General features: G+C 39.4%; 2 protein-coding genes across 8 annotated transcripts in view; both read right to left on the minus strand.

The window, feature by feature from the left end:
- gab2 (GRB2-associated binding protein 2) overlaps window positions 1-7,316 on the minus strand; it is a 328,164-nt gene extending 320,848 nt beyond the window's left edge. For all 3 annotated transcript variants that reach the window (XM_072577664.1, XM_072577663.1, XM_072577665.1), the window contains exon 1: window positions 7,043-7,316. In XM_072577664.1, coding sequence (XP_072433765.1) covers window positions 7,043-7,114 — 72 coding nt within the window. In that variant the 5' untranslated portion in view covers window positions 7,115-7,316. The remainder of the gene's footprint in view (window positions 1-7,042) is intronic.
- Window positions 7,317-12,442: 5,126 nt separating this feature from the next.
- Window positions 12,443-17,233, minus strand: part of nars2 (asparaginyl-tRNA synthetase 2, mitochondrial) — an 86,529-nt gene continuing 81,738 nt past the window's right edge. For all 5 annotated transcript variants that reach the window (XM_072577668.1, XM_072577669.1, XM_072577666.1 and 2 more), the window contains one exon: window positions 12,443-14,439. In XM_072577668.1, coding sequence (XP_072433769.1) covers window positions 14,295-14,439 — 145 coding nt within the window. In that variant the 3' untranslated portion in view covers window positions 12,443-14,294. The remainder of the gene's footprint in view (window positions 14,440-17,233) is intronic.

Consider the following 17,233-nt stretch of genomic DNA (forward strand, 5'->3'; position numbering starts at 1 on the left):
CTCCTTTACATTGCACTTTTATCAAAAATTTAATATCCCAAAGTACGTGAATGTGATCATAGAAAGAATAATACAGTCAAAAAGAAGTGAAATGACTAAGTCACTTGGTGAGAGATGGATTTTAATTTTGTTTTACATAATGGAATAGAAATGGGGGCCTGGCTGATATTTTTGTATCATTGTTAGCCACGGGTGACATCTCGGAAGACTGGAGGGTACAAAGGTTGTGCCGTTATTCTAGAAGGGCAGCGAAGAGGGTTATCTCAGATTACAACAGGATCTGGACCAGATTGGCCAGATTTCTCCCGCCTCAGGCGACTGACTGTGTGGAGTTTGCACGTTCTCCCCTGTCTGCGTGGGTTTCCTCCGGGTGCTCCGGTTTCCTCCCACAGTCCAAAGATGTGCAGGTCAGGTGAATTGGCCATCCTAAATTACCTGTACTGTTAGGCAAGGGGTAAATGTAGGGGCATGGGTGGGTTGCGCTTCAGTGGGTCGGTGTGGGCTTGTTGGGCCAAAGGGCCTGTTTCCACACTGTAATGTAATCTAATCTGGCCAATGGGCTGAGAAGAGGCTGATGGAGTTTAATTCAGATAAATGCGAGGTGCTGCATTTTGGGAAAGCAAATCTAAGCAGGACTTATACACTTAATGGTAAGGTCCTAGGGAGTATTGCTGAATAAAAGAGACCTTGGAGTGCAGGTTCATAGCTCCTTGAAAGTGGAGTCACAGGTAGATAGGATAGTGAAAAAGGTGTTTGGTATGCTTTCCATTATTGATCAGAGTATTGAGTACAGGAGTTGGGAGGTCATGTTGCGGCTGTACAGGACATTGGTTAGGCCACTGTTGGAATATTGCGTGCAATTCTGGTCTCCTTCTTATCGGAAAGATGTTGTGAAACTTGAAAGGGTTCAGAAAAGATTTACAAGGATGTTGCCAGGGTTGGAGGATCTGAGCTACAGGGAGAGGCTGAACAGGCTGGGGCTGTTTTCCCTGGAGCGTTGGAGGCTGAGGGGTGACCTTATAGAGGTTTACAAAATTATGAGGGACATGGATAGAATAAATAGACAAAGTCTTTTCCCTGGGGTTGGGAAGTCCAGAACGAGAGGGCATGGGTTTAGGGTGAGAGGGGAAAGATATAAAAGAGACCTAAGGGGCAACTTTTTCATGCAGAGGGTGGTACGTGTATGGAATGAGCTGCCAGAGGAAGTGGCGGAGGCTGGTACAATTGCAACATTTAAGAGGCATTTGGATGGGTATATGAATAGGAAGGGTCTGGAGGGATATGGGCCGGGAGCTGGCAGGTGGGACTAGATTGGATTGGGATATCTGGTCGGCATGGACGGGTTGGACCGAAGGGTCTGTTTCCATGCTGTACATCTCTATGACTCTATAAGGGTGGTGAGATCTGGTGACAGAATTCTAGAGCTAACTGTGAAACAACTAATACAGCAGAAGTTTGGACAAATTTAAGGTCATGTTGGCTGATACAGTGGAAGAGTGAGAAAATAAAGAAAACACAAAATACTGAAAGGTGATGAAAGACAGGTATAATTATCCTGGAGAGTCTGAAGCATGTAGTGTTGAGAGTGCCAGCAAGTGATCACCATGCAGAAGTGAATGGATATAAAACATAGTGCCCAACAGGACATCGTCACTTCAAAAGGAATTTGGTTAGTCAGATTTTGCAACTGAGATGTGAAAAGGAATTATTGACAAGTGAGAGTTGATTTTGCAGAAGAATCTCAAAAGAGATCATTTTGGTGTTCTCCATTTTGAGTCAGAGAAGTTTAGATTTATACAGAACTAGTACTAGCAAAAGAAGAAGAAAAAACATGAAATGATGTTTTACTGTTGGGACCACTCTATATTACCAAATAACGATTGAAATAATTAAGGCAGCACTTAGGAACAAGGATTAATCTACAATATTCCAAAATTGGCCTAACCTATGTCCTGTACCACCGCGACATGACCTCCCAATTCCTGTACTCAATGCTCCGGCCAATAAAAGAAAGCATACCAAACACCTTCTTCACTATCCTATCTACCTGCAACTCTACTTTCAAGGAGCTATGGACCTGCGCTCCCTAGGACCTTCCTGTTAAGTATATAAGTCCTGCTAAGGTTTGATTTCCCAAAATGTAGTGTCTTGCATTTATCAAAGTTAAACTCCATCTGCCACCCCTCAGCCCATTGGCCTATCTGATCAAGATCCCGTTGCAGTTTGAGGTAACCTTCTTCACTGTCCACTGCACTTCCGATTTTCTGCAAACTACTAACTACACCTCCTATGTTCATAGCCAAAACATTTCTATAAATGATGAAAAGTAGTGGACCCAGCACTGATCCTTGTGGCACTCCACTTGTTACAGGCCTCCAACACCACCCTCTGACTTCTACCTTCGAGCTAGTTCCATATTCAAATGGCAAGTTCTCCCCGCATTCCATGAGATCTAACCTTGCTAACCGGTCTCCCAGGGGGAACCTTGTTGAATGCTTTACTGAAGTCCATATAGATCACACCCACTGCTCTGCCCTCATCAATCCTCTTGGTTACTTCTTTAAGAAATTCAATTAAGTTTGTGAGACATGATTTCCCATGCACAAAGCCATGTTGACTATCCCTAATCAGTTCTTGCCTTTCCAAATACATGCAAATCAATCATAAGATTGGAGATTTTACTAAGTTACCTATTACAATTGTTCAAGGAATTAGTTGCTGTATTTTATAATGAAATAGGAAACTACAAGTGCCAGATGTAAAAGATGCAAATCATGTTCTGATGTGCAAAGACATATTGATTCATAAATAATCAAAGGTTAACAAAGCAGTTCCAAAACCATAGTATCCCAAGATGCAGGTTTTTAGATTGTTTCCTATAACATATTTTTGCAAAATAATACAAATCTAGATTTTTTTTAATAACAAAAACAATACAATGAAGTAGAATAGATGATTTGCCCGAAGGATGAAGTTACTTAAGGTAATTACACAAGAGCTCAACCATTTAAGATGATATTGCATCACAAAACATTTTTAGCTTTTTTCACAATGCAAAGGACTGCAGAATCATCAAGTTAGAAAATTAAATTATTTGAGTCAAAGATAATTAATTGGTATACAATTCTTCACTGGTACAATTCTGCAGTTACATTATTCCAAATTTCAGAAGCTAATGTAATAGCAATGTAATGGCTTTATGCATATTTGATTATTTTTGGGAGTTAGAAGATTGAAAATTGCAAGAGAAAGAGATATTTAATGCAAAAGACAAAGGGCAAATTTACTGCACTGCCCTTCCACCTGAAGATATCGGTTGATTTCAGTAACTCCAACTCCTGACATTCTCACTTTAAAGTGGAAATAATAACAACATAATCATCAACTAAAACAAATGTTCATAACTGTAACAATTTTTAAAAATTAAATGATTCTGGACCACAACTCATCCTTCAAAAAACCCTTCCATAATGCAATTGTTTCGCACCTTGGCATGTTGTATCAGTCTTGTACCGATGACAGACCCCAAGTCATCAAGAACAACTTACCCAACTGTCCAGTGTTAAAAAGAAGTTTGCAAAATAACCAGACTCCTTGACGAGTGGGCCTTACCATACCGATTGTATAACTTATCTTAATACAGGAAAAAAAATTGATTCCACTGATACATAAGCAAATCTAGTTCTCATTTGTAAGCAAGAAATGTCAGCCCATGTTCAGCATCAATCTGTATCAAATACAAAAGCAGACCATGTCCATTTACAGCAAGACATCTGGCTTGGGTAGATAAGTTACAATTAACATCTGCATTGGTGCCAAGTAATGACCACAGCCAACAAGAGAGAATCTAACCATTGTCCTTTGATATTACCAGGGCGTTATCATTGCTGAAACCCCCATTACCAACATCCTTGGGACTTAGTATTGATCAGAAACTGAACTGGTCATATAAATACTGAGGGTATAAGAGCAGGTCAAAGGTTGAAACCTATTGGCGAATAATTCATCTCCTGAACTCTGCAAAACCTAGACAGGTGTGTTATGGTATACGTCTAACTTGTCTGGATGATTGCAGCCCCAACTTTACAATAGGCTGAACACCACACAGGACAATGAAACCCATTTTTTGGCATCCCCAACTACCACTTCAACATGCATTCTTTCCAGCACCAATGCACAATGGCAGCACTGTGTATCATTAACAAGATGCACTGAAATAACTGACAAGGCTTCTCCAACAGTACTTTGCAAACCTACAACCTCTACCATCTTTGATGATCAAGGCCAGCAAGTATAAAGGAAGATTACAAATTACAAGTTCCCCTCCAAACCATATATCATTCCAACATGGGGAATTATAATCATTGTTTCTTCACTGTCCCAGAGTCAAAAACCTGGAAAGTCCTTTCTTAACAGTATTGTGTGTAGTCCTACAATAGATGGTCTATAGCAAATTCATGATGGTGGCTCACCTCTATCTTTTCCAGGACAGTTAAGGATGTGTAATAAATAGTGGTCTGGCTAACAATACCCACATCCCACAAATTAATTAAAAACCAAAAATTTCTGCGAAATGATCTCGCATTGCTTAGGGTTCACTGGATACTGCACAGCTACAGCTCAGTACAAAACCCAAAGTTCTGTAAGATATCTAGAATTTAACTCAAAACATAAAAGTGTTGTTAATTTTATGAAGATTTAAAACCAATCTGCTCTCTAATGAACTGGTAGTTTGAGCTTGGTGAACAACAAAAACCAACCGACTGACGATGCGCTGCATTCCAGAGGTTAAATCTGAAATCTATAGTACTAATAGTACACTTAGTTATGTATATTTCTTTTCAAAGCCATATTTTGCCATCGGTCATACTTTTTAAAACTTTATGTGTGAAGGTCTTCAATAGATGACAACTTCCAGAAAAGACATATTGAAAATGGTACATAACAGATGAAACCATTTCAGCTTCTGCAGTGTTTCTATCTTATGCGTATCTCCTTGTCACAACAAAAACAACATGGAGTGTTTAAATACATTTTCGGACTCAGATAAACTGTTAAAAAAAATCCATTAGCTGCCATTTTTATTTTAAAAGTTCTGGAAACAGAAGCTATAATTAGCAGAAGTCAGTGGCAATCTTCTGAGTGCACCCAGTGATCACGTTACAATTAAGGATGATCTCATCAAAAACATCTTATGATAGGACATAGAAATAATTGATTAAGATGCAAGACAAATAATAGAATACTGAATGGTGCCAGAATAAGTGCTAAAATGGTATATCAATGATGCAAGGTCACAATAGATTAACAGGAAAATCCTACTTCTGGGAATTAAGCTGCAAACTACTGCTTTAGACTCAATGGCAAATATTGTGAAACTGAAAAAAATCAAGTGAGCTACTATATTGCATAGCTCAAAGACAAACTGTAAGTGATTATGTGGTGCATTTATTTATTTTTAACAGAACAGCTTTTGATATATACACACACTCTGTTACTTCCGACTTTACACTTTATACCTTCCTAGACCAACTTTGACAAAAGCTGAACCTGTTCTTGAAACAACACATTTAAACTTTCCCCCATTTCTGGATCTATCAAATCAGGTCTCACTCCCCCCCAAAAAGTGACTTCCTGTCACTTCTCTGCCCAGGTTGCTCCACAAATAACCATCAGTTTGCTAGAATAAGCAGGTTGACTCCATTAGGTCATAGTCCAGCCCCGCTGGGGAGGATAGCCCAAGTTCTACTGGACCTGTATAATAGCATGGCAGATTTGTAAACAGCCTGAGGTTCAACTCTGCATTCTGCCACTGTGTGGTAGTGCTTGGCACCACAACTCTGCCCGGGTCATGATCATTTTGAAATAGTCCACGTTCAGTATCTGCACATTTATTTGAAATTCGATACGACCGTGGAGATGGTTTCAGTCGTGCATTTGACGTCAGCCTTCTGTTTCATTCTGGCCACGGAAGCAGCAGAGTGGTGTTTGAGTTACACACGTATAAAGAAAGCCTGCCGTTGGGACAAAGGGAGAGTGGTGAGTGGAGCTGATAATATCCACTAGAATTCCGTGGGGCGGGGGGAGGTAGGAGCGCCAAAGCAAAGTTGAAGGTTAGTCAGGAGGTCACATTACACACACAAAAAAGCAATCCATCTAGGAAGTATTGGCGTGGGAGACAGGATCAGAAACAAAATAAATAAACTGCAACCCAAACAAATCCTAACATCACGATGAAACAGTGGAAGAATTGCAAGACATTTAATATAACCCAGATGCAGAAATAAACTGTCATGGCACAGACATTGGCAATAGTACTTTGAAATGATTTAAACGAAAAATAATGCCAGTACAATATTCTTCTAATTTCCTGGATAACGGTCCTGAGTTTAGACGTATGAGTTCAAAAACGAATTTAGCTGACAGGCATAAGCACCAACTATCATTTTCAATTTCACTACAATGGCCCCAGGGAGGGACTATCAATACCCAAACACATCGGAGATCTGCATCAACTGGAGGCTACAAGCATCTAAAATAAAAACGCCCTAGCTTCCAGCTGTATCATCACATTTAACCCCAGATAAAGTATTGTCCCAATGGAACAGCGTTACAAGGTCTAAATTATCAGTTGACACCAAGTCCACGTTAGAGTCGTCAAGGGATTTTATATGTTAACACCCTTCAATGAAATTTGACAATCTAACACGCATGTAACTGTTCGCATAATATTTACTTTCGTGAAATTGCAATTCGTGAGAAATTCGACTTGCATGTGTTTCTAATTTGTTTACATATAAAAGCTAATTCATGTTTTGCTCAGGATCTAAAACAGACGCATGTTGCGTTATCTACTGTTAACAGTATGCTGCTCTCTCTCCTAAACACCATTGCGGCAGAAATAAAAAAATGTTTTATTAAAGTTGTTGGATCGGCTGCCATTCTCCAAACATGAAAGGGCGAGGACACCTGCCGCTGAAGCGTTGGTGTTTTGAAACTGTCACTGTTTAGAAACCTATGACAATGCACCATTCTTACTTACATATCGTCTCAACTTCTTTTCTGGTGGAGATTTTCTTAACCATCCACAGCAAACGATCTCTCCTCCGCTCATCTTGCCCAATGCCAATCTTACAAGGACACCATGCAGTCACATTCAGCGACAGATTAACGGCTTTCCCCTTCTGAAGTTTCGCGCTGTCCTACAAAGGGGAGCCAGTGGATATTTTGGTAAATTGTAACTGCAAACCCCGCAGTGGCTGCTCCAGCTGCCGGGCTCATGTAGGAAGTAGCGAGCCGAGCTTGTTGTTTCGAGAAGCTCCACTCCGCTCTGCGCCCCGCCTTCAGCCGCTCTTAAAGGCGAACGGCACCTTTAATGACGGCCAAACGAAACACTCCCATGACATAAGCTAGTATCAACAGGATTCCGAAGGGTCTTCGAGGGATGAGGGTTGTCCTGCTTCTTTTTTTTTAGAAAACAGGCTCTTTGCGACTGCTTGAAATGTTACAAATGTTAAATACAATTTACATTTCAGTCACACGGGCAGTGAAACTAAACTAAACTGAATAAGTGCTAATGGCATTTAAATGAAAGACTACTCATAAGTCGAGCACAATACCCAAAATGTTCACTATTTGCGTAACCCAACACCGTCCCCATTTCCAATCCACTCAGCATCACAGAATTAAATGGTTAAGATAACACTCCCCTCCTTGGCGTAAAGTGGACCTTTAAAAGGGGCGTTTCCAGCCAAGTCGAGAACTGGGATAGACGAGAAATTGGATTGTAAACATACAGTTGTGGCGGGCGTCTTCCGTGTAGCGATTATGTAACAAGAGCGCTGGCTTCAGCAGAACTGTTTTACAACGCTGCCTGGTAACAGGGGTATCTACAACACAGACAGATGGTTAGAAATCATGAATGTTTAGTGGATGTTCAGGAGAACTGTTCCCTCCTCCACCGTTTTCCACACTTGGAGCAGAGAGGCTGATAGTGTATTTCTGCACCCACCTCAGTGGCCTATCATCAGACATGAACGGAAAACATTACAAACTGGTTACGCTGACCGCAATTAGCGCTTCAAAGTTTCAGGATGATGTGCACCGATATCCGGGAAATTATGCACCCCCCCCCCCCCCAAAAGCGTCAGACGTATTGAATTAACTTTGGATCAAAGCTGTAAAATATTGAAAAGCTTCAGAGAGCTTGAAATCGAATATTCACTTATTCCGAAGAATCCTGAACTTCCTTGGCAGAGTGGAACGGCTGGTCGGATTTCAGTATTATCTCCAATAGTCCACAATTATTCTCAATTTACCTTTGAATATGTTAGAGCTGTCTCCTGGTTTCACCGTTTAAATAGTTCGGACTGATATTTTCGATTCCTCTTCTATACTCCTATAAATTCAGCTCTTAAAATTAAATCTAGTTTTTTTTCACTCTTAAATGGAAATATTGATGAAAAAAGAGCGAGAGAAGTTACCTTCGGAGTACAAGTACTGGCACAAAACAGCTGGACTGATGACCCGCTTCTCGGTTGTACATTATTTATAATTATTTTCCCATTCCAACTGTGCTGAGGGCTCCAGCTTAGACAACACGAGATAGTTCCATACATCACAAAAGCACTCAAAACCCCTTAGTGGCTATGCAGCGCGTTGTGATATCTGGCGATCGAGGAAAGCGCCATACAAATACAATGTTTAAACTGTAAGAAATGTCTCAAATGGCAACTTTATGTTCTTTTTTAATCACAAGAACTGCAACTGAAACACAGCACAAAATGTAGCGAAATCAAATACAGTATAAGGCTACAATTAACCAAGGCGGCGTAGAAATAAGATGGTTGTTGGAGCATTACATACAAAAAGGAAACAAATGGACTTTGATAAAGATTTGTACACGATTAAATGTTTTCCGAAGAATGCTGGTGGAATCCAGAAAGAGGGATATAGCAACTGAGAACACACATTTAAAAAAACTGCTTCATATTATCGACATTAAAAGACCAATTTCACTGGACTGAAAGAGTCGACTTGTTCCTCGTCAATGGGAAGATATTTGCTGCTTAACTTCCAAAACTTCTGGTCACCTGAAGCTTTAATGAACTCTTCATATAATCAGCCCAAGACGGCAAATGCTCAGAGTGTCAATGCTCCATACCCAAAGCCAATGGCCATACAAACCAAAACAAAATGATAAATTTGGCTAGAAAAAGGCATTACAGATCTCCTCCTAAATTTATCTTGTGAAAATATAAAAAGAAAACGACTTATTTCATATATTGGATTGCCTCCAATTACATATTTTGAGGAAATTGAAGATTCTTCTAACAAGACAACAATCCAGTAATGCCAACACCAAACATTTTGAGTAAAAGATATTCACGAATTGAAGAGTTGCCAGTGACACAAAATGACAACATCTGAATTGATCAGCCTCAAGCACATGACCACTGACTCTGACAAATTCCAGAGGAACCAGCGGCCTGGGGTGAAGAGATAGGGGTAAAACTTACATACTTGCGAAATTGACAGTATAACAGACTAAACAGGAGGAAAACGGTTGGAGAGGGGCAAGATTTCGCATAAAGAGGTTGGCTTGAAAGAGTTCACTAAGGAGTTCTGAAATAGTTGCACCCATTGATAGAAATAACCATCTCTGATTGAAGCCAGTCAGGCTTTAGTTAAGACACTCGAGTCTATAATCATGTGCTTTAGTTATTTGCACTATCTCATAAAAGATAACAATGTCTCTTACCTAATGTTCCTAAACCTACTCTATTGCATACAGATTATTTTCGCATAGCGCGCATTTCCTCAACGTGATTTGACTGTAATGCGATTGGTGAAGGTGTCACAGTACGCGAAGGACTGGACTTGTGTTAATATCACATGGTCAGTCGGCTCGTGTGCTTTGTAGTGAAGTGCTTCCCGAAAGGTACAGTGCTGTACTCAGTTATTTTCAATCTTGTTCCTTGCAAATCTCGCTGTTTTCCATGTGGAAAGGACAAAGTTGCAAGAACGTTGACAGGAAGCAGCATCCAGGTGAAAAAAAATCACAACTAGTGACTGTAAAAGAAAGGCTATAACACAAACAAAAATTCGATGTTATAAAGCGGTTTTAACATAATGAAAGGACTCTATGCACCATTAGAGACAATGCAGAAAGAACTAAAGCAAACTGTATTGCTGGAACAAGTCTGAGTGCTGGCAAGTGTCTGAGAGATCATGAACAAAGGAAGTTGAGGAAATGGAGCAGCTTCTAAGTGTGTGGATAGAAGGTCAATTGAAAAAAAGATCTAGCACCACTTTTCTCACCATAAAAAGAAAGCCGTATCAATTTAGGAGGACCTAAGGGGGGAAAAAAAAGAGCTGAAAATCCTGCAGATGTGCCTGCCTTCAGTGCTAGGTTTGCTGGATTTCAGAACTTTAGATTGTAAGAAGCATCGCAGTTATGTGGCGAATCTACCAGCGCAGACGAGGAATGTGTGTTGTCATTTCCTTCAGTATTGAAAAAAATGATTGAGTAAGAAGGTTACACCTTAGATCAAATCTTCAATTTGGACAAGATAGGTTTATACTAAAAGCAAATGCCATCCAGCACCTACAGTTCTAAGAATGAAGCACATGCTCCAGGTTTTAAGGTCGCAAAGGATCGTATGACTGTTGTTGGGTGCCAATGTTAGTGGAGAATTAAAACTTAAGCCTGTGGTAGTGTACCGCTGTGCCAACCCATGAGCCTTCAAAGGTTACCTTCTACACCTCTAGGTGTTTACTTCAGCTCAAGCAAAAGAGATTGGACGATGGACAATTTTTTTTATTACCTTATTGTTGATGCTTTGAAGGATGTTTTTTGAAATTATTGCAGGCGAAAAAAAGATGGATTTCAAGGTTCTCCTCATTATAGGCAACGCACTAAGCCACCTGTCTACAATTGGTGAACTTTGTAAAACATCAAAGTGTATTTCTACCTCCGAACACAACCTCTCTCATTCAACCAATGGACCAAGGTGCAATAGTAGCTGTTAAAGCTTATTATTTAAGGTGTACATTCAGGAAGCTGATTGCAGCTGACAGCGATAATGAGGACAGTATTCTTCAATTTTGGAAGAGCTATAACATGAAGAATGCTATTGACATCATTGTGGAGGCCTGCGGTGATGTCATGTGGGAGTGCTTGCATGCAGTTTGGGAGAAACTTCTCCCAGATTGTCATGATTTTAAAGGCAATGAACCATCAGAGGAGCTTCCAGCAATGAAAAAACAGTGTCACTCTTGCAAAACAAGTTGGATTTGAAGTGGAGACTAAGGATGTCAATGAGCTGCTCGAGTCCCATTGTGAACACCACTCCACAGCTGATTTACAACAGCTTGTTGCTGCAGGGGAAATTGAAACTCGAGATGAAGACGATGAAGTCCAGGATGCAGCACCAAGAGAGCTTTCCACTTTTATCTTCTATCCAGAGGGGAGTTGCAGCTCTTAGAAGACAATGACTACAATGCAGAACGCTGCAGGATAGCAGTTTGTGACATTAAGTCATATTTGACACACCATGAACAGCTTCATGAAAGAAGAAAGATGGCAAAACAGCAAAAATTAGATGCCTTTTTAAAGCCAACCCCCAAGAAACTGAGGATAATGAATCACAGGCATCCACTCCTAGAATAATTCTTTTGTGTTGTAACCCTGCACCTGAATGTAATGATGATATTGACGATGACCCTCAGTCCCTGTCTTAATACAGAACTAACTCAGCAAACTCAGAAACCCCTTCGTTACCTTCCAGTTTTTCAGGGTAAGTGTCAAATGTATTGCATTACTTCATTAAAATGATTTTAATATTTACTTAGACTGTGCTATTGTTTGTGTTAAGCTAATTACTAGTTTTTGTTTCGATTTTTACTGATATTTTTGGTGATCTGCCCCAACCCTGTTTTTTTCCCATAGGCCCTGTTATTTCTATTACATGATTTTCTTTATCGTGAGGTCGTACAAGACTGTATCTATCATGTTATAGAAGACTATAATGCTTTCTTACTATGTAATAAATCTTTGCTGCTCAAGAATGTGCCACATCTGCTGAGATCTCCACATGGTCATCCTTTACCACTTCCTATCACTAAACTTTAGATGAGTAAGGGAAGAGGTTAGTGGCAGCTTTTTACCCAAAATCTTCACACTTCTTGAAGGAGGATGAAGATTTGGCAAGTTCCTCTTTAAAAGATGCCAATTGTGTACCCTCTTACAACAGAACACAACCATACACAAAATTATAGCATTAAAGGAATGGGAAGCTCAGGGAGCTTGCCTTGAATGTTTAACGAACATTTTCCTGGTAAATTTCACAGCCAGTCCTGATGGTGAACAAATATTCAGGAAACCCAGTTTTTTCTGTTCAGACTTATGTAGTATCATTTAATTGAATAATTTCAACAAAACTTTCAATTGTAAAAAAGTACATTTATTCAAGTATTACATTTTATTTGATGTGTGTTATATGCATTTACAGAAATGGTAAAATTTAAAACTACAGTGTCTCATCTCTGGTGACTTGCCTGTTCCTCAACCCATAAAAGTTTAAGACCAAAGAGATGCTCTCGCTGTCCACCCTGAAAAGGTCAACTCATTTTGCACACAAGTAATTTGGAATCGTCTGCTTTGGATATATTGACCACACATTGTACAGTAGGGGGAGCTACATCTGATTTATTATGCATCTGGCCACCTTTATAATTTACGGAATAAAATGGAATATGAAGTTTAAGTCTGCCTGACCATGTCTCGTCTCAATTAACCAATTCAAATGACTTCCTCAACTACAGTTAGAATTCTTGGCTCATGTAGGGAATAAACAATGCCACCTTATAGTCTTGAAGTTTGCATATTACACAAGTAATTTCAGTTAAGTATGCAAATTATTGAAAGTCAGACTAGGCAAAAAGACAGCATTTGGTTAATCCTCTCTACTGTCAAACAAAATTTATCCCATAGTATCCTAGAATCCTGGGACAACCTTTGATCTCAAATGCTAATTTCAATGGATTTAAGTTGCTGCAGGAAACATGAAAATTTACTTTTACAATACTGTCAATAACTTCACTGTGTTGAAACAAAATATAATCATAGTAAAATCACTATTTGGATCCATGTTATGTAATAATTCATTGCTGAATGGGTCCTAAATATCTTCCTTCCTCCAGTGTTCATTCCAACTGAATTCCAGGTTCTGTTTGTCCAACCTTGTTGACAGACCTGCATTATACATGAACCCAAAGCTATCCACACCTTAATCCATTTTGACAAAATCTTCTTTCCATATAATTCCTACCATTGATCACTTTTATTAGTTTCTTATTCTTAAGTATTGACTTCACAATCTATCCCCTTTTAAAAGTCTTTGTGCTCAGTCATCCTTGATTCTGCAACCTTCGTTAACCCAATTCACTGTCTGTTTATTCTTTCACCTCCAGCCCTGCAATACAGTCATTTATAATTTTGGGAACAGATGCTTGATAGCATTGAATTTCATCTTATTCTTTCCTTTTCTCAAACGGCTCTTCAAATCTTCCATTTTGGATGACGTTCTATGTCACTTCCACCAATTCTTGTCCTAACTGTGAGACGTGTGTGTATTGGAAAGCATCTTGATACACTATTATATGTGGCTGTCATTCCCAAAATGATAAATCTTAATCCAAAAAAAATTAGGCTTCTATTATTCTTCCTTGGAATGAAAAACTGATTTGCTTTAAGTATTACCTGCACTCTTATTTTCCGTTGGCAATAACTCTGATAGGTATAATAATACCATGGTATAAGTGAATGCATGAAACCCAAAAACAGGGTAAATAGCATAATTTTCTCAATATTGAAACATATACCAAAATGGTTTGTTTAAGTAAAACTCAATGCAATTACCGTTTATTACCAGTAAGATCCGAATTACACAATACTTCATCACAAATCTCGCTGAAAGAGAAATAGAAATTAATTTCTCTTGTTAGCCAACTGAAGGAAGTTGGAAGAATGGTAATCTGATATATTCTCTTAATTGTATTAAAAAAAAACCATCCTGGAAACATTTATCAGAAAGAAATACAATAACTACTGACATATGGTCACCTTCCATCTTTCTCATTACAACTCACATCAATTTCATATGTAAATATTTAAGAATTGATTAAACTCCTGTACAGTATGAGAAAATATTGTCCATTTGCCAATTTTACAAGGTTCAGTTGTTTTTGAAATAAAACCTTTAATCATAAAACATGATTTACTCCTCTCAGATTTACAAAAGGCAAGAGTGAGAAAACCTTGGAAATGGAATAACATCTTTAATGTTCTCAACACCCAAGATACACTGCAAATATCGCTCAAATCCCAATCCAAATCCTCCATGTGGCACTGATCCAAACTGGCGAAGTTCCTCATACCTAGAAGGGGTGAGATGATTTAAAAACAGTATGTACATTTTCAATTAATTTGTAGTATTGTAAATTAAATTACAATTGCATTCAATAGTTTGTGATTATGTTGACAATATACAAAAAAACCCACTTTTCTTTTAGGTATTTATATACTTACAACAGGTTTGGTGGCTATTTATTTAACTCTGGTTTAACCTGTTCTTTTTATGACAGTATTTGTATATAGCAGTGAAGATGGACTACTGCAAATCTGAATTTAATGTAATAAACTATATTGAGACAGCATCCTTAACACAATACAATTCTAGAAGGTGTTTCAGAGTGGTGCCATAGGTAAAGTCCCCATAGTCCTAGAGAACCCTAGGACTGTTCTTTTAGTAGAGAGAGATGACTGGTAGTGGTTTAATCTGAAGGTTAACATGCCTTGGTGAGAGAAGTTGAGAAGGGAAGTTCTTACTGTTAATCTCAGTTAATGTGGTACTTGAGCACATACTGTTGGTCTCATTTTACATCATAAACCAACCATCCAGCTAACTGAACTAATTCACCCCCATGGTGCTACAAAGCAAACTCTACCACCAAGCCACAAAGCAAACTCTACCATCAAATTTAAAGAGAGTTTAAGGGTTACTGTAGATTATATCTGCAATTTGGGTGGAACTGAGAAATACAAAAAGGATGATCACCTTATTGGGATTGTATTATAGACCCTCTAATAGTCAGAAGGAATTTGAGAAACAAACTTGTAAGGAGATCAGCTATCTGTAAGTGGTTATGGTAGGGGATTTTAACTTTCCAAACATAGACTGGGACTGCCAGAGTGTTAAGGGTTTAGATGGAGAGGAATTTGTTAAGTGTGTGCAAGAACATTTTCTGATTCAGTATGTGGATGTACCTACTAGAGAAGGTGCAAAACTTGACCTACTCTTGGGAAATAAGGCAGGGGAGGTGACTGAGGTGTCAGGGGGGAGCACTTTGGGGCCAACGACCATAATTCTATTAGATTTAAAATAGTGATGGAAAAGGATAGACCAGATCTAAAAGTTGAAGTTTTAAATTGGAGAAAGGCCAATTTTGATGGTATTAGGCAAGAACACTCAAAAACTGATTGGGGGCAGATGTTCGCAGGTAAAGGGATGGCTGGAAAATGGGAAGTCTTCAGAAATGAGATGACGAGAATTCAGAGAAAGTATATTCCTGTCAGGGTGAAAGGGAAGGCTGGTAGGTAGAGAGAATGCTGGATGACTAAAGAAATTGAGGTTTTAGTTAAGAAAAAGAAGGAAGCATATGTAAGGTATAGACAGGTTAGATCAAGTGAATCCTTAGAACAGTCTAAAGGCAGTAGGAGTATACTTAAGAGGAAAATCAGGAGGGTAAAAAGGGGACATGAGATAGCTTTGGCAAATAGAATTAAGGAGAATCCAAAGGGTTTTTACAAATACATTAAGGACAAAAGGGTAACTAGGGAGAGAATAGAGCCCCTCAAAGATCAACAAGGCGGCCTTTGTGTGGAGGCAAAAAATGGGGGAGATACTAAATGAGTATTTTGCATCAGTATTTACTGTGGAAAAGGATATGGAAGATATAGAATGTAGAGAAATAGATGGTGACATCTTGTAAAATGTCCCTATTACGGAGGAGGAAATGCTAGATGTCTTGAAACGCATGAAGGTGGGTAAATCCCCAGGACCTCAGCCGGTGTACCCTAGAACTCTTTGAGAAGCTAGAGAAGTGATTGCTGGGCCTCTCGCTGAGTTATCTGTATCATCGATAGTCACAAATGAGGTGCCATAAAACTGGAGGTTGGCTGAAGTTGTGCCACTGTTTAAGAAGGGTAGTAAGAACAAGCTAGGGAACTACAGACCAGTGAGCCTGACCTCGGTGGTGGGCAAGTTGTTGGAGGGAATCCTGAGGGACAGAACGTACATGTATTTGGAAAGGTAAGGACTGATTAGGGATAGTCAATATAGCTTTATTGTGTGGGAAGTCATGTCTCACAAACTTGATTGAGTTTTTTGAAGAAGTAACAAAGAGGATTGATGAGGGCAGAAGATTTGATCCATATGGACTTCAGTAAAGCGTTCAACAAGGTTCCCCATGGGAGACTGTTTAGCAATATTAGATCTCACGGAATACAGGGAGAACTAGCCATTTGGATACAGAACTGGCTCAAAGGTAGAAGACAGAGGGTGGTGGTTGGGGGTTGTTTTTCAGACTGGAGGCCTGTGACCAGTGGAGTGCCACAGGATCGGTGCTGGGTCCTCTACTTTTTGTCATTTACATAAACGATTTGGATGTGAGCATAAGAGACACAGTTAGTAATTTTGCAGATGACACCAAAATTGGAGGTGTAGTGGACAGCAAAGGTTACCTCAGATTACAACAGGATCTTGACCAGATGGGCCTATGGGCTGAGAGGTGGCAGATGGAGTTTAATTCAGATAAATGCGAGGTGTGCTGCATTTTGGGAAAGCAAATCTTAGCAGGACTTATACACTTAATGGTAAAGTCCTAGGGAGTGTTGCTGAACAAAGAGACCTTGGAGTGCAGGTTCATAGCTCCTTGAAAGTGGAGTCGCAGGTAGATAGGATAGTGAAGGCGGCTTTTGGTATGCTTTCCTTTATTGGTCAGATATTGAGTACAGGTGCTGTGAGGTCATGTCGCAGCTGTACAGGACATAGGATAGGCCACTGTTGGATTATTGCGTGCAAATCTGGTCTCCTCCCTATTGGAAAGACATTGTGAAACTTGAAAGTGTTCAGAAACGATTTACAAGGATGTTGCCAGGTTTGCAGGATTT

The sequence above is a fragment of the Chiloscyllium punctatum genome, chromosome 9 (genome assembly GCF_047496795.1).
Source record: "Chiloscyllium punctatum isolate Juve2018m chromosome 9, sChiPun1.3, whole genome shotgun sequence".
NCBI lineage: Eukaryota > Metazoa > Chordata > Chondrichthyes > Orectolobiformes > Hemiscylliidae > Chiloscyllium > Chiloscyllium punctatum.